This window comes from Palaemon carinicauda, chromosome 19 (assembly GCF_036898095.1).
Source record: "Palaemon carinicauda isolate YSFRI2023 chromosome 19, ASM3689809v2, whole genome shotgun sequence".
NCBI lineage: Eukaryota > Metazoa > Arthropoda > Malacostraca > Decapoda > Palaemonidae > Palaemon > Palaemon carinicauda.
The window spans coordinates 129750752-129770436 of NC_090743.1; the positions used below are offsets into that span (position 1 = coordinate 129750752).

The 19685-nt window shown below is 36.8% G+C and overlaps 1 protein-coding gene and 1 long non-coding RNA gene across 7 annotated transcripts in view; one reads left to right on the forward strand and one right to left on the reverse strand.

Moving 5' to 3' along the window:
* Positions 1 to 2541: 2541 nt before the first annotated feature.
* Positions 2542 to 19685, reverse strand: part of LOC137658871 (multiple PDZ domain protein-like) — a 45653-nt gene continuing 28509 nt past the window's right edge. For 4 of the 6 annotated variants that reach the window (XM_068393996.1, XM_068393995.1, XM_068393994.1 and 1 more), the window contains 5 exons: positions 18132 to 18287; positions 17695 to 17706; positions 16284 to 16436; positions 14457 to 14647; positions 2542 to 5198 (listed from right to left, as the gene is read on the reverse strand). In XM_068393996.1, coding sequence (XP_068250097.1) covers positions 4754 to 5198; positions 14457 to 14647; positions 16284 to 16436; positions 17695 to 17706; positions 18132 to 18287 — 957 coding nt within the window. In that variant the 3' untranslated portion in view covers positions 2542 to 4753. The remainder of the gene's footprint in view (positions 5199 to 14456; positions 14648 to 16283; positions 16437 to 17694; positions 17707 to 18131; positions 18288 to 19685) is intronic. The other 2 variants (XM_068393997.1, XM_068393992.1) reach the window with 1 other exon arrangement.
* LOC137658873 (uncharacterized) lies at positions 5089 to 14450 on the forward strand. The gene is made up of 3 exons (XR_011047446.1): positions 5089 to 5225; positions 5581 to 5679; positions 7931 to 14450. It is a non-coding gene; the product is annotated as an uncharacterized lncRNA (long non-coding RNA).

The following is a 19685-nucleotide window of genomic DNA, read 5'->3' on the forward strand; positions in this document are numbered from 1 at the left end:
GTTCCGAGAAGCCTTCCCATGAGACCCGATCTTCTCAGACAACCTCACTTGGCCCGAAATCATCAAAACCTCCGAGCTCTACGTCTGACTGCCTTCAGACTATCGAAAAACTCGCTAGAGCTAGAGGATTTTCGAAGAAGGCAGCCAAGGCAATTGCAAGGGCAAGGTCTTCGACCATCAAGGTGTATCAGTCCAAGTGGGAGTTTTTCAGAGAGTGGTGTAGAACTAACGCGATTTCCTCTTCCAGTACCTCGCTTTCCCAAATAGCAGATTTTTTCTTGGACCTTAAAGTTAAGCATAACTTCTCGTCATCTACTATTAAAGGTTACAGGAGTATGTTGGCAACGGTTTTTCGACACAGGAACCTAGACCTTTCTAATAATAATAAAGATCTACGAGATTTACTTAGGTCTTTTGATACGACAAGAAGATTCAAACAGCTCCCATCGCCTGGAATTTGGATGTTGTCCTTAAATTTCTCATGAGTGACAGATTTGAGCCTTTACACTCGGCTTCATTTAAGGACTTAACCTTGAAAACCCTTTTTCTGGTTACCCTCGCCACTGCGAAAAGAGTTAGTGAAGTACACGCTTTAAGCAGGAACATTGGTTTTCGGAATGGGAAAGCCATTTGTTCTTTGCAACTGGGGTTCCTGGCCAAGAACGAAAACCCTTCTCGGCCATGGCCCAAATCCTTCGAGATTTCTAACCTTTCTGATTTGGCTGGCGGTGAATTGGAAAGGGTTCTCTGTCCAGTTAGAGCGCTACGGCTTTATGTGGACAGGACTAAGAATCTGAGAGGTAACTCAGACGCTCTGTGGTGTGCAGTCCGGAAACCCTCGATGCCCATGTCTAAGAATGCCTTGTCTTTTTTCGTTAGATTGTTGATTCGAGAAGCTCATGCTCAGTGTGATGAGTCGGATCAGAGGCTCCTCAAAGTCAAGACACATGAAGTCAGAGCGGTAGCGACTTCAGTGGCCTTTAAACAGAACCGTTCTCTGCAAAGTCTGATGGATTCAACATTTTGGAGAAGTAAGTCTGTTTTTGCATCCCATTATTTGAAGAATGTTCAGACTCGCTATGAAGACTTTTTTACGTTGGGTCCTTTTATAGCGGCAAATGCGATAGTAGGGGAATGATCTACCACTACGTTCCCTTTTTTCCTAATACCCCTTTTCTATCTCTTGGAACTCGTTTGTTATGGTTGTTTGTGGAGATTGGGCGTCAGTCTTCCGCAATCTTTGATTTGGTTAGGTGGTCAATTTGTTCCTTGAGTGCACCCGGAACAAGGGTATTGGTTGAGGTTCTGTCATGTTATAGGTGGTTGTACCGTTTGACAGCTCCTAGAGATTTTCAGCCCGAGTGGATTACTGGATCTCTTAAGGATAGCGGACGAAATGAGGCAGAGTATCATTGCTGTCAGCTTCCTTATCAGGTGAGAACTGCTTAAGTTTATTGTATGTAACCCTTAAGTGAATTTTCTATATGTAGCTGTCTCTGACCCGCCACCAAGGGGTGTCAATCAGCTCTTTTATATAACCAGCGGGTAAGTTCTATATTTAAAAATATTTTCATAATAAAATAAATTTTTGAATATACTTACCCGCTGGTTATATAAATTTAACACCCACCCTCCTCCCCTCTAGAGACTACCTATGGTTTGGCTATGAGTCCTGGAAGAACTGGAGTTGGTGTGTAGTTCCACCTGTTCTACCGCTAGGGTGCGGTTGGTACACCTGGCGTATCTTCGATAGCGCGAGATTTGAATTTCTGCCCTGGCGTCAGGGACTTCAGCTCTTTTATATAACCAGCGGGTAAGTATATTCAAAAATTTATTTTATTATGAAAATATAATTTTTCTTTATACAATAACTGTACTGTATGCATAACAGAGAAGTTTGCTCTTTTAGTTAACAGTTCTGTACTACTACTTCCAAGAAAGAAAAATGAAATCGAGGGAAATGAAAATGTTGAAATGAATGTGCAGAATCGTGAGATGAAATAGGACTAAGAATTAATTTGAGGAGCCGTCAAAATAGTGGAAGTATCGTAGCAAGTTCTGTAAAGTTTTGGTCATATGTTCAGAGAAGAGGGTCATGAACAAGGAAGGCCAAAGCTCAGGTGGAAAAACAAACTCAGTAAAGGACATGGTCAAGGAAGAGTTTTAAGGTGTTGGCAGTTGTACCTATTTCCAGTCAAGGGATGTGTTTTTAGTTCAACCTTTTTTCCCAAGAAAGTTTCAACAGAAGCTCTTCTCAGGGAACATTTTCCGTTCAACTTTTTCCAGAAACTTTCAACTTTGTCCATTTTTTGTGAGATTTTATATTTGTGTGTAAAATAGCCGGTAGAAAAGGGTATAAACTGGGAACGAGGAAGAGGTGAAGTTAGCTATCATATATTTCTTTTCCATTTTTAGTGCTGCTAACTGACAATGATTTCTTTTATGTGGCTCTCACTTGAATGAAATTTTTAAGTGAAAATCGTAGTATATGAAAAATTAGTTTTTATACTTAGAGGGTTGTGGTTAAGTAAAACAAACATAATAAGAGATTTTTTTACTTCATAGTACTGCCTTATTGCATAGATATAAAGATGTCTATAATGAGCTTGAAAGTGCTTTAATTACAATGCCAGTAACAGTGGGAAATATTTTCTTAACAGGTTTTCCAAAGATATTCTCATACTGCTGAAAATGCAGATTTTTTCTTCCTTTTCATTGTGAATAAAAAAAAATTATACAGTATTATGCTAAGATTACTGGCCCCTTGCTTGTGGCATATTTCAAGTGCTAGCTGCACCAGTGAGGCCTCATGATCGGTAAATGTTGGAGGTCGTGTGGTAGGCGATACATGTATGCCAACACCCCCCAATCTTTATTTATTTTTTTTTTTTTTTACTACAGAAGACAAAGCATGGCAGTATTACAAGGTTTTTTTTAAATTTTTTCATTCAACAAACCTCTTTCGATAATATTCCAGCATATATCTACAAACGGTATCAGAACTGCAATACTCACAGGGACTATGTATATCAACTAACAAATAAGGCTTAGTCCCTTATTGCACAGTACTGAAGTCCTTGACTTAAAAGAACTTTATTTTTTAATCATTATAAAATAATGCCCTAATAATGCTTAACCTATGAAAAGCATCATCAGCATTGTTTGATATCTGACAATACTTAAAAATTGCTTTCCTAATCTATACTGAATAATATAACCCTACGAAATTATTGTTTCAGAAGGAAGAGGTAAAATTCGTAACAATGTAACAGATGTGCGGAAGCCTGGTCAATCCAAACTTATAGATTCCTTAATGTTATATTATAATCTTCCAAAATGTAGATAAACGATTCCTTACAAACAAAAACTCCTTAACAAGATGTTTGGATTCACAAGGTTTCTATAATCAAGCAGTCAACAACATGAACGGCAGACCCTATGGATTAGTGCTCTATTAGAAATTAATAGTTTATAAAGAGCCAGAGATTTGTTTTGTTAAACAGACCATAGTTTAAATGGGATAAATTTTAACTAAAAGGAAAATTAGTGCAAGAAAATTACTTTTATCAGGTACATTAAAAGTTGAATCTTGCCTTGAATATACTGTAGTAGTTATACACGTGGAAATGACGTGCTTTGACATAGTACCCATTCCTAAGTGAAAGAGTTTATAATGTGTCATTTTAAAGATTATTTACAACAAAATTCCTTGGAAAAGGTGTTCGTGCATAAAATAAAAGAGACATTGTAGGATTACTCAGAAAGAACATTAAATTTTGATCATAGGTTTTCTTATATACAAGTACAATGTTCTTTCGTGAAAGTTACGTACAAAGGTGAATAATGTTACTTCATTTCTACTTTGAGAGAAAGGCCATTCAAACACGATCTGTTTGTCAGAACAAAAACTCGAGCGCTTAATTTTTACTGATAATAATTTGATATGCAATAAATCTCTGAATTACCTAGCAAACTATATAATTTATAAATGGGATGCATCACTAACACATTTACCCAAACTGTAAATGATTCATATGTACAAAGCATGAAATCATATAACTTTTTTTCTTTCTTGAATCTGGTTGATGAAAATTTGAATTTTGCATTTTCAGAGTACGAACTACAGTACAGTAGTGACATTGAATTCAACAGCACATTCTAGAACCCTTTAACAACTTTTTTCAAGATATAAGTCAACCTTTAGTTTGCTTTAGTTGTATTGCTACTTACTTTACCAGGGCCAAAGGCAAAATTGAGACTTGAAAATTTTCTGATGATTCTGTTACAATATATATAACTTTATTCCACAGTTTCCATCATCACTTCATGATATTGTCCATATCAGGATCAACGAAGTTCACCTTAAAATCAGCACACCAAAAAATTATTTCGATTATGCAGATTTGAAAAAAATAGAATTCTGACCACACACAAGAAAAATAATAGTGGACAACACACTGGTGGAACAATGTAATTCTAAACATCAACAAATTTTCAATTAAAACAAATCCACTCACATTTTAAAATCTAATTGAATGTCATTTTACAGAATGCTTCATGAAAATACACTGAAACTCTAGGACTAACTGAACTGCAAGATGAAACAATGAAAATTAAGATTGACAGGTTAACTTAATAACATTTTGTCATTGGCATATTAACAAGAACTATATTGCAAACCTGTTATTCATTCACAACAGTCAACACCAAAATTTAAAAATAAATTTGTGAAAGTAAATATTTTGAAAAGTCTTTATTTTGAGGGCAAAATAGTTAATGCAACTGAACCCCTGGCTTCTTTCAAGATAGCTACTGCATCAGCGTGTGTCAATCCGGCAAGGGACTCTCCATTTACTTCAAGAATTTGGTCCCCTCGCCGTAACGATCCTTCACGGGCTGCTGCCCCACGCTCAAACACACTCTTCACATAGATAGGCAAGTCGCCTAAATTAGATCCAAAACCTCCTACAATAGAGAAGCCTAGACCGTCATCACGTCGTTCGAGCACGATTGTCCGAATACCCATAGGTTCCTGAGCCTCTTGTGGCGGGTGTTGCTGCTGTACTGGTAGTTGGTGGTGATGGGACTGGACTAGGGTAGGCAAGTGTGTGCGGGGAGTAGGTACAGGGGCCTCTGTGGGAGCACTGCTTATGCCTTCTGGAGAGCCATCACTAATCATCACTGGCCACGTACTGTTCCTAAATAACAGTTTATAGGTATTAATGGTGAGTTTATTTAAGTTTTTAGCACTGTAAAATATTATTGTAATGAAATTTTATCTACCATCTTTCTAATGCAGGTAAAAAAAAAATAAAACCTAAAATTTTGTTTAACCATTAATTCTAGAAAAAAAAAAAAAAATAGCTACCAATTGGTAACTCAAATGTGCATTTAATTGAGAAATCTCTGAATAAACCTTAAAAGACTTGAGACTCGTCATGGTCAACATGTTTATGAGTGTGTGCATGATGAGTCTATCACTGCATTCATGTTAGGAATTGCATTTTAATCAAGTATTGGTACCAGTGTTATGAAAATGCTTCATTCCGTTCCTTTATTAAGGGAAATGTTTAATTTCAGGAAATATAAGGCGTACATTGATAAGAGCTGATTTCAGCCAATAGAAGAAACCACTTTAATCATTGTAAACTTGGAGAGGGAAATCTAGTTAATACAAAGGTAATATTCAGCTATTGTGTTCTATTTTTTTCAAGTAAATCTTCTAATTGAGAAATAGAGTACAGTATGTTTATATTTTATTTTAATGGGTCATCAAAATGATTTTCATACCAGTTAAAAATCTTCGCTAATAAAATTACTCTGCTCATGAGGACGTCACTTGAAGTCGCAAGGATGTTGATATTAGATAACTAATTTATTCTTAGCTTTATTAATCTCTTAAGCATGTGGTAATGAATGACCTCATCAGTTCCAGTTCCTGGCTAAATTACTAAAAAATTCAAAATCCAATCTTACTCATGTGTAACATACTTTATTATATTTACACAGACAACTCTACTACTACTACACAAAGAGCATATAGTTATTTCTAGTTGATAGGATTTATACTACTTTGCCTGAACACTCAGGCTCTGGACTTTTCTTTTTTAAATAAAGCAAATTCAACTTTTTGACAAATGGCTTCTACTAAGGATATATTTCATCTGCTTCATAGCCTTTGACTTAATTCCCAATACTACTTTTCAGCTGGGAACACAGTAATATTGCGGTGTCCCCCTTTCTCCTTTTGTTAGCCTTGGCCTCCTCCAAGTACAGTATGTCTGTATATTCTATCCCTTTAGGTTGATTTTGCACTCGTGCTACAGGGTTCATGTTATCTTAATGGAAATTTGAACTTACTTTCTCATCTGATTTTGTACCAGGACTCAATGTTTAATCAAATACTGTAGATTTTTCTTCCATTAGCTCAAAACTGTTTTCTCGTCAAACTTTTTTTGTAAAGTGAGTTGTCATGTTTGATTTGCCAGACAGTACTACATTGGATTCTTATCTCTGGTTATGGTTCACTTTCCCTTTGCCTACACATACACCAAATAGTCAGGCCTATTCTTTACACATTCTCTGTCCTCATACACCTGACATCACTGAGATTACCAAACAATTCTTCTTTACCAAAGGGGTTAACTACTGCACTGTAATTTTTCAGTGGCTACCTTCCTCTTGGTAAGGGTAGAAGAGACTCTTTAGCTATGGTAAGTAGCTCTTCTAGGAGGACACTCCAAAATCAAACCATTGTTCTCTAGTCTTGGGTAGTGCCATAGCCTCTGTACCATGGTCTTCCACTGTCTTGGGTTAGAGTTCTCCTGCTTGAGGGCAGACTCGGGCGCACAATTCTATCAAATTTGTCTTCTTGTTTAAAATTTTAAACAATTATAGGTTATATAGGAAATATTTATTTTAATGATGTTGCTGTTCTTAAAATATTTTATCTTTCTTTGTATCCTTTCTTCACTGGGCTATTGTCCCTGCCTGGGGCCCCTGGGCTTATAGCATCCTGCTTTTCCAACTAGGGTTGTAGCTAAGCATGTAATAATGATACAGCTCTCACTGTCTTTATGCTTTTTTTTTTTTTATGGCGCACCAGACCAATCGTCGGCTTGCATATATTGACATGTTGGGTGAGGATTTCAGGCCATCGATACCAGAACTCCCTCTTTTAGGTCATTATGAATATTAACTTTCCAAAATTTTCAGTTTCTGGCAAGTGTTTCCAAGCTAAATTGTGGAATTTTACATTTCCTATAGGTTGACTTGGCTTGGTCTTTGTACCTTTCTTGTGATTATCAGGTCTTCAATGGATGCTGTTAAATTGTCTGATAATCTATTTTAGGAGTTGCTTGTCAAGCATTTGGATCAAATGGCCAAGTCAGCATAGTAGGTGCTGGGTGAGCAGGTTTTGTGTGCTCCAGAATGTATGTAAATCCAAACTTTCTATGTAGGGCCCATAATTTTCCTCATATAGGGAGTATGGAAATTATCCACTTCCCTTAAACAGCAGTGACATAGGTTGAAGGAGAGTTTTCTCAGGTAGGTCTACATATTGACTCATTTACTTTGTGTTAAAGTCTTAGATGTTTGTTCTGTAAAACTGGTATCCTAACTTTCCAATAATATGTGAAGTCCTGTTTATTTTCTCCATTGGTAGTCTCAGCAGCGAATATAATGATGCTACCAAGGTATGCATTTGAAAAATAGAACCACCCACAGTTGTGTAACTGATATTAGTGTGACTGGTTTATTGAGGATAGCATGTCTATAAGATGTATTACACTGACTCTGGGGCGATGGCTAAAATGGCAGGGTCATCAGTCTTGTTTAATTGGCATATAGATATTATTTGTATGTATCCAAATGATCATGACCAAACTGCTTTCTATCCTATATTCTAATTGATCCTGTCTTCTTACAGTTTTTCATGTAATCATTATTGAGGATACGAGCAGTTTGAATAAGGCAGGGGACCAGAACATCACCCCTTCACTCCCATCTCCACAAGGGAAGGATGAGATTTCAGAGTCGCCAGTACAACCTTTGCATCAATGGAATGAAAATCCTCAAAAGTCAAGAATCTTATTATGGTCAGTAAAGACTACATATAGGTTTCTAATTTGGTCTCAACATTACTGATGTATTTACCAAAAATCAATGTTGCTTCCTGAACCCACTTTGGACTTGTAGTAACATGGATTGTTCTACATGAACACAAATCATCATCCTTTACTTAAAGGGGAATAGTAAAGCATTAACATGTTAGAATTATAACGTTGTGTAACAGCCTAAAGGTATTTACCTAACGTTAGCAGGGAGCCAACTGTCCACTGGCTAACTGACAATTCACTTAGATCTCAGCCATGTGTGAGAACAGACTTTCTCACTTGCTGAATTCTTCAGCATAATTTTTCTTTCTGTAAAATTCTTTGAAAATGTCTTTTGAATTGTTTGAAGGGCTTTTGGTGATTGTTCAGTGCCTTCTTGAATGTAAGAAGCATGTAATCCTCTGGGTTCCTGCAGAGGCTTCGACCGTATTCAAGAGATTCTTGAAAGTGTTAAGCGCTTATATATAGCCTTTGATTTTCATCCCTGCTTGGCTTGCGGGAGGGACTGGACTTCTTGGCTTATGTGACTGTCAACCTTGGGGAAGCATTCTTCAGTGCCCCTTAAGTTATCCTTGAAATGGTTTGTTCATAAGGTAAGGAGGTTTCCCAAGGGAAATACAGGAGTGGTTTCCTCCAGAGGAGTTTTTTTTTCCAACTTGAATAGGAGCCCTTAGAGCTTTGAGGCAGACATTCCCATAAAGCTCTCCCTCCCATGCAGAGCAGGAGCAGCCCTTCTCCAAGTGCAATAGCTCTTTGGATTTTTCTTTCCTTCCCTCACCTGTCCAGGAACGTTCAGGGGAGGTGGAAACTGGTCTTTACCCTTCCAGAGGTCTCCTGTACAGCATTAGCTCCTAGAGCATGCTCTCCCAGATGTCATTTCCAAAGTATTACCTCTTTGTAGTGTGCTCAAGGTTAAAGTATTCTTACCAGATCTTCCCTATTCGGAGGGGGATCTTGGATGCCCCTAGTGTGCCTCTTCTGTTTGTCTTGGATCTTCCTGACCTTCCTACAGCCCTCGTCTTTGGAGTACATGCATTTTCTCCAATATACTTTAGGGGTCTTCTAGGTGCTTACCAAGAGAACTACCCTTCAGTTCATGGAACTTCCTAGACCCTTCTCCTGCTCCCCCCCCCCCGAGGTCTTCAGAGAATTTGCGTTGCCTCGTCTTAACTGGGGGGGGGGGGGTCTCACAAGAGCTATTTTCCTTGGGGTACGCTTTTCAGTTGTTGCTTCTTCAGATGTTCTTGAATTTCCTCTTGCAAAGTTCTTATCTTTCTTCAGAGGCTTTGGAGGGAGAGTCTCTTCAGGTGCCCCTCCTGTGGGAGATGCTCTTTGGCTGCTGCTTCTCCGATTATCATGATACTTCTAGATTCTACAACTGCTTCCAGTGTCCACAGGAAACGAAAGTTTCCACTCTACCTTCGGAGAATTTGGAGAGTTCTTACAGGTGCCCTTCCCAAGGGATGCACTAAAGTTCTAACCTCTCATATCTGCCTTGGAACTTTGATTCCCATGTGCAGAAGCCACCAGTGCCCTGTAAGCACCCTGCCGAGTCTTCCGTCTCCCTTCAGAGGGGAGGTCTTCCAGGGCGAGTGAGTGCTTGAACCTCGCTACGGTTACAGTTGTCTTTCGGAGTAACCTCGCAAGGTTAATAGACTATCTACTTTTATCCAGTCCTTCAGATGACTCGCGCGCTCTTCCATGGCCTTATCTAGGAGTTTCACCTGCAGAGAATCCTTCCCTTCAGGTCTCTCTTCTACTAAAAGCTTTTTTCACCTAGCCTCGCCAGATGCCTTCTTTATAAATGGGTTCATCCTGGCCATGTACATCTTCAGACGTGTTCTTTCAAGGCTCTGAAAATTATTGATCTTGCCTTTTGGCATGTCTACTAAGTTACATCTGTCTTGTGATTGGAAGACTTCTTGGACCATGCCCCCCAGGTAGACAAGGTTCTGACCCATGGACCATGCCTATTATCATCCCCCAAAGTAGACAAAATTTAAAGGGTAAGGACAGACTTCTGAAGATTTATCCAGGTCCCAAGATCATGAATGGACATCGAGAAGGTCAAAGTGGAGTAGAATCTAGGACTCAAACTCCACCAACTGCAGTCAATAATCAAAGTTTCACTGAAGTTCTATTCCCATCTCGTGAACCAGGTTGAGACCAGTACATTATATAGACTTGTGAACAATTGAGGTGCTGTGTAAAGTCGGAAGAAGGGAACTCAAAACTGGAATTTTCTTGTTCGATGGGCAACCAAAAGTTGCTTTCTCGAGTTTGTTATCTAGAATTCAGACGTACAGTAAGAGTCTTTCAGGTCTGTAGACACTAAGAAGTCGTTCCATCTCATTGCTTATGGAGGAGTCATGTTGCAGGTGTCCATCTTGAACTTTGTTTGCAGAACAGTCATTCAGATGAGACAAGAGAGGTCGATGACTGGTCTCCAACTTCCCAATAGCTTGCTTTGGTACCCAGGAGATGATTTATGGACCTCTTAGCCAACTTTCTTTTCTAATATCTGTTTGAGAATCTCCCGAAGGAGTAGGTCTTTAATGTATCCTCTCGCATATAATATGAGAGAGTTGGTGAAAGGGAGATGGTGGTTGTCCAAGCTTTTGTCCTGTGGAATAGTTGCCTCAATTGATTTGATAAGCTTCACATCCCAAAGACGTTAACATGGTTTTCCACCCCTAACGAGGTCCTCGCCTCAGCCCACCCTGTTTGCCTTGATGTCATTGGAGAGAGGGCTAATTCTGGCAAGTTGATTTCTTAAAATGAAAGTTATTGTCTGTCTCTCTTACTATTGGCTGCTTGTAGGGCAAATTTTGTACATTTAGTAAGCTCTCTAAGACGCTATCTGAAAGTAAGAAAGAAGGCCTGACTTGCTTGTACCACTAAGCTTTTGTATCTTAGAATCTACCATATTCTGATACTGCAAAATATGAAGGCATATCAGACCGGTGGTATTAACCTAGAAGCCTGCAAAAGTGACATTGCCGCTGTCGCCATATTCATGACCTCCAAGGACGAGAAAAGTGATAGTGGTTGTGTGATCCTTTCTGCTGATGTCCCCGTGGTTAAGATTGCTATCTCAGGGTCAAAGGGAGGGATGAACTGCTTCTGTCACGTAGAATTTCCTCTGCTTCGAAAAGATGGGATGAATCAAGTTCTAGGAGTGAGACACTTGCATAGTCTTTGATTGCAGACTTGCTCTTCTAGTTTCTGGATGGTGTTCTTGGTCTGATTTGACCATGTAGCTTGAGGTGTGGGCTTTCCTGAATATGGACTTGGTGGAAATCTGCCTTCCAGATAAGGGGGCCTTTCGAAGTATCCCCCCCCCCCAAGTTGTTGACTTTCCCGATGAGTCCCAAAGCCCCTATTACACGTATCCGGTTTCCTACGGCCAACCTGGCTACGGCGCCTTAGGAAAATTGTGGCTTACGGCTAGAGCTATTACACGTATTTGAATGGCCGTAGGTAAGTGGATCAGTGTGGCACTGTTTGTGGTGGGGGAGTGACATGGCTTATCTCGACGACATTCTCGTTCCTATTGCTCTAGCGTGCTACTTGAAGGTGAAAACAAGGAAAAGGAAGATTTGGTTCAAACAATGGTTGCATAAACGACAAAAATACTCTCATGTTAATTTAATGAAGGAACTATCACTAGAAAACGATGACTGGTTTAACTACATGCGAAAGGATCACGACACAAGTCATGTATCACCTTTGATAGAAAAAAGGACACTTGCATGAGAGAAGCAAATAGTCAACATGAGCGTACTTCAGCCACTCAGACTGATGTCATCCCATATGGTGAGCAATTACACGCTACGTCCTCAGTCCTGACGTACGACGGCCGTACGGCCAACTTTAGTACTGGCGAAAGTTCATCCGGCCGGCCGTGGGTGAGCTTTCATACGGCCGATTTGCTATCACACACTCCGGTTTGATACTAGCTTCGCGACCGACGGCGCTGTAGGAAACCGGATAAGTGTAATAGGGGCTTAAGACTCTAAAAGAAGACTGATCTTCAGACTCTGTATAGGTGCTTACTTATTTTACTTTTATGGCTGCTTTTCCAGTCCCATACAGCAGGAGAACCCCACTCACTAGAGGACCTCCGCTGTCAGGGCCATGCAAGCCTGCAACATGGGAAGTCTTGAGGGGCTCGGGGAAGACAAGTTTTGCCCTCTTCAAAGGCGAAGTCTGATTGTGAGACTCTTAAGGAGTCTCTTGTAGATGGTGCCTGTTTATTCTATGAACTAATGTTTTTCTTCTCCCCCTCACTCATGGTTAGCAGGCCTCTTGGTAATGCACTGGTGTTTCGTGATCTTGGAGGCTACTCACACACACAGAGCCACAATCTTTTGAGATTCACGCTCCCTGTGATGGCGCACATCCACTGAAAGGCTTATTTGTTAATGGCACTATTTAACCTTACATACCTCATGGAGTTTTGTAATAAGATCTCAAAGAGATACATGAGCATTCCTTGCTGGCTTAGAACTCAAACCATTACTTTCAGTTGGGCTATAGCTCGAAAAACTGCTTAACATTACTCCCAGAAGTTTATGCAAACTCTTTGTCATGTCAATGCTCAAGGGCAACATTGCACGGGGGGGCTTCTCAACCAAATCTGAGAGCTTTGACTGAAGCAAGGTCAACAGTCGGGATTTGAAGGAACTGAAGACGGGGGTCTTGCTGTTTCTTGAAGGAGATCTACTATCTTCAGGGCTTGCCCTTTGAGGAGTGAACCAATGAAGGGCCAGAGCATCGAGTAATGGTAGTCAGGCTTTCGTCAATCTAGAGGACAAACCCGAGGGAGAGTGATCACTGCCCGTCTCTTAAGGTTGTGTACATTCCATCAATACATGATGATATGAGTGTATATGTCTTCCTCTGAGATGGTAAACGTGTTCTTCCTGACACTTCACTTTTCATTTACTCTCGCCAGGGGGTCTATCATAAGACATGCTACTGGGAAACAAGTGCATTCTACAAAGAGGTCACGCTTAGGTGAGGGTGAACGTGTGTACCTGCTGGTTTGTTGCGAGATGTTGCTCGGCAACACAAGGATCCTGCAAGAACACTCTTCCCAGAGATTAATTACCATTTCAAGAAATAAAATTGTTGACAATGCCGGGATCAAGTATCCCATAGTTAAAGGTAAGTCTGTCTTTTACCAAGTTGATTCATGCTTATATTGAAATGAGATATATGTGAAAAACTTGAGGGCCAAGAACACTTCTTTGCATCTTAATGGCTAGAATCATAATGGGAGCTCAATGAGATAGTCAGACCTGTACCACCAGTGGACATTGGGTGCTGGTTGACAGTACCTCAGTACCTCAATAATTCTTTCTGGGCCATTACCAAATGTCGGCATAATTTATTATTACTAAGGGAAGGTTTGCATTTGCGTAGGAATAAATCATAAATTTTTACAACTTTGTAATTAAGCACATTTAAATCGGCTACACTATTATATACTGTATGAATTTATTACATTACTTAACTTCCTGTACATAATAATGGCTAAAGTTGAAATAAAGAATTATTAAAATCTAACCTTTTGAAATTTAATTAAATCCTTAATAAAATGTGAAATAGACAGTAAGCACAGAAAACAGGTTAAGCATATCTGCCATCACCATTGCACTTAATAATCCATCTTCACCTATAACAAATTTAAATTCTTTAAATGAAGCAAAATTTCAAGAAATCTTAGTATTGAAGTTAACATTATTGTCTTCTACCATAGAACTAAACCATGTTTTATAATTTTGAGTGAACATTAACATTTATGCAGAGATGATTGACAGTTGACCATCTTATAAAATCAAATTTCATGATACATGATCACAAAAGAGTCCAGCTGCTTTATGCTTCTTTGTACAGTATGCAGATAATAAAATGCATTTTTTTCCCTTTAATGACATAGCAATTAGCCACTGTATTCATGCTTACTGTATAATTTAAAAAACTCAAGTCCACACTAACTATAAAAAAGGGTGCGATGAGAATATTACGAGATACTAACCTCTACTTCCTGTTCAGCATTGAAATGAAAAAATATAAGATTTACTACTTACTACAGACTTTTAATTTTGATCAGATAGAATATTTTATTCTTACAGCATATATTCTTTGTATCACTCAAATATTCCAAATAAAAACTTTTAGTATTAAAATTGGATGCAAAACTTTACAACAAAGCAAATTATAAGAAATATTCACACCAACATTTTTAAGTTTTACGTAAATAATTTGATATAGAGATAAAAGTTTTCACCATATGTAGCATAAAACTACTGAATTACAAGTTTTTATACTTACGCATTATTATTGGCATTGGCCTTTTTGCCTGCTTTAAGTCTTCCTAGTTTCATTGAAACTGAACCAGGAGCACATTTTAATATGGCTGCTGCCTGTTCTTGCGTGGCATTTTTCAAATCTTTGTCGTTGACTTCCAGAATCTGGTCACCTTGCATAAGGCGGCCATCACTTTCAGCTACTCCACCTGGCACCTGTAATATAGGGAGAAACAATAGATTGATTTTTTCTGTATATTTGATACTTATGGATTTAAATTACATACATTGTTTAACTTTGAATGTTTGGCACCGGAAACTACACAAAATTAACCAGAGAGAGAGATTTCATATCTTTTAATTATTGAAATATCAAGGGTAATTACTAAGCAGAAACAACATGGAAAGTTTGTGTCACGTGATAATTATAATTAGGATGCCAGACTTCTTAAGGGGACTGCCCGCTATGACCTGCATTTTTTTCTAATGATTCAAAATACACAATTTCTATATACTGTATATTTTAGACATATATAATACCTTCATTATATAAAAATTTCAAGTCATTTGACCAAAAACTTTTTGATTAGCAAAAATCGTGATTCAAAAAAAAAATTTGGTATGATTTTCAATACAATTCTCCCCTAATTGTATTGAAAATCATACCATCAAAACTTTATTAATCGAATAATTCTGTGTGACATTTTCTATTTTTTTTTTTTAATGAATTTTTATCTTGCTTTTCTTCGTCTAGACGTAAAATAATCATGAACGAGAAAATGGAAACTCAGCATTCTGTTACACAAAATTGAGGGTTTTTTTTTATTCCTCTAATCAAAATCATCTTTCTCTAAAATCGAACAATAAATAAGTGGGAAAAATATACCTAAGTGTAAATAAGTAGGATTTTGAGTTATGAGTTCCGAAAGATTTGCTATAAATTTTCGCTTTTTTTCTTAAAAAATCAAGATAACATTACTTTGTACTTTCATTGTTTATTCCTACACGAAGGCTCCCTAAACCAGGTATTTAAACCCTAAGTTTACTAATACACTTAGTGTAAGGGTGTCACGAGTTGCCAGCGGCCTCTCATTGTTCCCAGAGTTTTAGTTAGAATGTTCCAGGTTTGTACTCATTTGTTATGCTTCCCTCTCTTTTGGTTCTCTTTTGTTGCTCTCTGCCTACTTCTTGTTCTTTCTGTGACCTTGGGTAACATTGGCCTTGCTATAAAGTTCATGAGGATGTTGTGAATACACACTGTACATACAAACTGCAAGTAAACAAACACACGAGCAACATAGCTCCTATATGTCTTTGGAAACTCTGGCTGTTCTTTTTGTATATCATAGTTTGCATTTGTCTACCCTCTACCAAAGCCTTCCATCTCTGCCAGACACACGAGAATTTGAAATGAGTGGAAAAAATCGCTATATATATGCAAAAATAAACACAATGACGATTCCGTCAAACTCAGTCAGTCATGCAGACGACGCAGTGAGGATGTCATCATTTAAAGACCGCTGTATCTTCATTATTTCTAAAAGTAAGGGCTGAAACTTCTGGAGAGCATATACGATATGTTCTGCATACATAGAAACAATACAACGATTTTCAATTTTTTCAAGTTATGTCAACACAATAGTGGACGGTCCCCGTAACAGACTGTTCAATCTTGCTTAATGCTTCCCTTTCCCCAAGGAAGCAAATACAGTACTCTAAAAAGGTCGACCCATCAACAACATGTTTTTGTGGAAAATATTGCTATTAATATAATGTAATAAAATATTTTAACTGACATGAAACAACTACTCTTCAAGCTTATTTAACATTGTAAATAAATCAAATAACTCACCACATCGGATATGAAAACACCTGGTCCGTTCTTCCTGCCAACAATTGATAGACCAAGACCTTTACCAGATTTTTTCGTAAGCTGGACGGTGATCACATCATAGAGATCTTCCTCCTTTTGTGTTCCTTCCTCTCGATAAACCACCATCTTTACCTGAAGCAATAAGGAGTATCTCATCGGAAAGGAATTTTTCTTGGCAAACTATGAATCTTGGGAAAAATTTGGATTTCCAATCATTATCACAGAATATAAGTGTGTACAAAACTGTAAAAATATTACTCAATACTGTTCTAAGTAAATCGCAAGAACTAGCTACAAGCAAGATAGGAAGATAGGGAATACCTTGAACACTATAACTTCGAGATTACAGAAATAAAGAGTAAAACTTAATAGAATAAAATTTTATCAAGAGAAAATACCCTATTTACCTCATGTACAAAATATTTTAGCCAAAAATATTTTGTTGGACTATAAAGAAATTGAAATTGCAATTTGCTCTTGAAAATAATTCATTACTGTAATGAAGAAATATTTATAATCATAGAGTACATTTTGCAAAAGGAGAAATATATGATGTCAGAAGATTACATTTTTGGTCAATCAAATAGGGAAGAAAAAACTGATCATTAAGAAAAACTTTTGAGATTAGAGTGCACTCCAAGAGTTTTAGTTTTGTTCTAAAGATAAAGACTACAAAAACCTGCAAAGCATTTATAGGATTTGGTTAATTATCAAATTTCCAAATAACCTAAAATGAAAATATATAAACGTGTATAAAAAAAATAATACCATAGCTCTAACATTTTAAATTTTAGCGATGTTAAAATATTAATAGGCATAAAATACCTCTTGATAATTATTGCTGCTTAGAGCATCCAATCCTCACTACAATACCTTAACTTACTACAGAATACAAGGAATCATACCATACAAGTTTTGCCATTCTTACAGATGGAAAATTTCAATGCTACAACTATCTTGAACTAAATATAAATTACTCAGGTTTTCATTCTTAAACGAAAAATCTTAATTAACTAATGATGGTAATTAAGCAATGGAAATAATTAGGTTTTACCAGCATAAATATGAAAGCTTAAAGAACCACTTAATATTATTCAGATACTTTTATTAAATTTAATCTATTTCTGAAATACTACAGGGATTCACACAGCTGTTGTATTCTTGGCTTCAAATGAACTACATACATGAAGAATTTTCATAACTCCAATCCAAACTATATCAATACATATTTTTTTAGTAAAGCGTAAATTTCATACTAACGAATACATAATTAATTTCTCTGGAATAATACATATATATTTCTAAAGTACAGGATTACTGATATACTGTACAAGAGAAAATGCATACAGTACTTCACTTCACTATGGTGTAAGCACCCTTATGAAGTTACCTTTTCTCCAGCCTTTCAGAGTAAGGTAAATATAAAGGAAAGGAAAAAAAAGGCATATGATTAACAAGAAGTAGCTGCATTATCATCATCAATAATATGCAATTTTAAATTACAATACTATTAAGATGACTACCTTTGCAAGTGTGCATTTATGTGGCAGTTTTTTTCAAATTCTCTCATGATCACTATAAAACCTTTTAGGGTGATGGTCAATTACTTCCAACAATTCATAAATAAAGACTTGAATTTAAAACTAATGCAGATTATAGCTTAGTTGCAGTAAGTCCTAAAAAAATTTCAACCTGACAATTATTGATGACAAAATTAGCATTCATGTGAATCTGAAAATGAAATTGGCAAAATATGTATTGCCTTCAACAAATTATTATTGACCTTTTAATAAAGAAAATTACAATCAAATGTCAGGATTCTCGTACCTTTGAAGGAGTCTGTCGTAAAACACTTAGAGCCTTTTGGTGAGTGATTTCTCTGAAGTTCTCATTATTAACATTCAAAATCTGGTCCCCTGGCTTAAGTCTTCCATCCTTTGCCGCGGCACCGTCAGGATACACTTCGTGAATAATAATAGCACCCTGAAAATGAAGAGGAATACACATTATAAAACTCACTAGTTAATTAAAAAATTACTTGAATAACCACAGCTAGTTTCAAATATACACATTGAAACTTAATATAATCTTACTACAGCATTTGAACCTATTAAAAAACACAAAAATATTTAGTATGACATGATACCCCCAAAGATTAGGTTTGATTAATAAAATTTAATCTTTGTTTACAAGCACCCAATCTACTGCAGTTTAGTTCTATAGTATTTTCATTGAATACTTTTAACTATTTTATTGCCTGAAGTCATAATATATAAATTTAACATCAAAACATGTTACTACATAAACAATAAAGTTTATTTTTGGTTCCTATAAGCCGAGGATCAATTTCACCTGCATTTTCATATGTTGTTGGCTAACTTACACCAGTAAAGAATGCTATAATCTCCCCAAAATTCAATCACAAAAACAGAACAACATTGAATGCTAACAAATGAGTAAAATCACCAATTGCATCATCTCCAGAGATGTGTGTGTGTAATATTTACCTACTGAGAATAACAACTACTGGTTGGATTGCTAATACATGGAAATTTCACAAAATTGTTGACAATAAAATCTTTTGACACTTTCACAAGGTTTTTCTATAATTTTTTAGTTCTTTGAGTGTGTTATGACATACAGGTAAGTATTAACAAAAGCATTACGTGGTTCAGTAACAAGAATCAGATATTAAATAATCACATGTTGTTCACAGTACAGTATGTGTACAGCTTCAGAAAAAAATTTCTGAACGATTAAATTTTTATCTACATTTTGAAAATAGCAAGTCTATGAATCTGGATGTTATGCAATAATCTAAATATATTCTGACTGTAGTTTGTACAACTTGATTGTAGGATAATTTTTACCATAAGGTTTGTTTTGTTTTAAAAATAGAACATCTAATCTTTTCAGAGTAAAAATACTTGTTCATAAATGTCAATAATTGTTAATGTATTTTCAAATATAAAGTTGAATTGATGTCTCTTATGTGGATTGAAAAAATGAGAGAATGACTAGCTGATGCAATCTCACTGAGAATAAGCAAGAATGAGCTAACAAGCAGAAGCAAAGCACACACACATACACACAAAAATTAAAATAATTTTAAAGCTTCCATATTTCAGCTTAACTTGAATAATATAAGTTTATGAGCTCCACAAAATAAAAAATAACCAACAAAAATGAGATGAGTCCACAAAGATACCACTCACGAACAAGGAGTTTAAAGAAACGAATAATTTTGTAGTACAGCATTAATTTCCCTTAATGAGTGTAAGTATACGAGAAGGAATCCATCAAATTTCAACCATAGTTTGAAAAAACAATGGGCAATTGGTTGTTTAAGCAATCATTATTATTATAACTAGCCAAGCTACA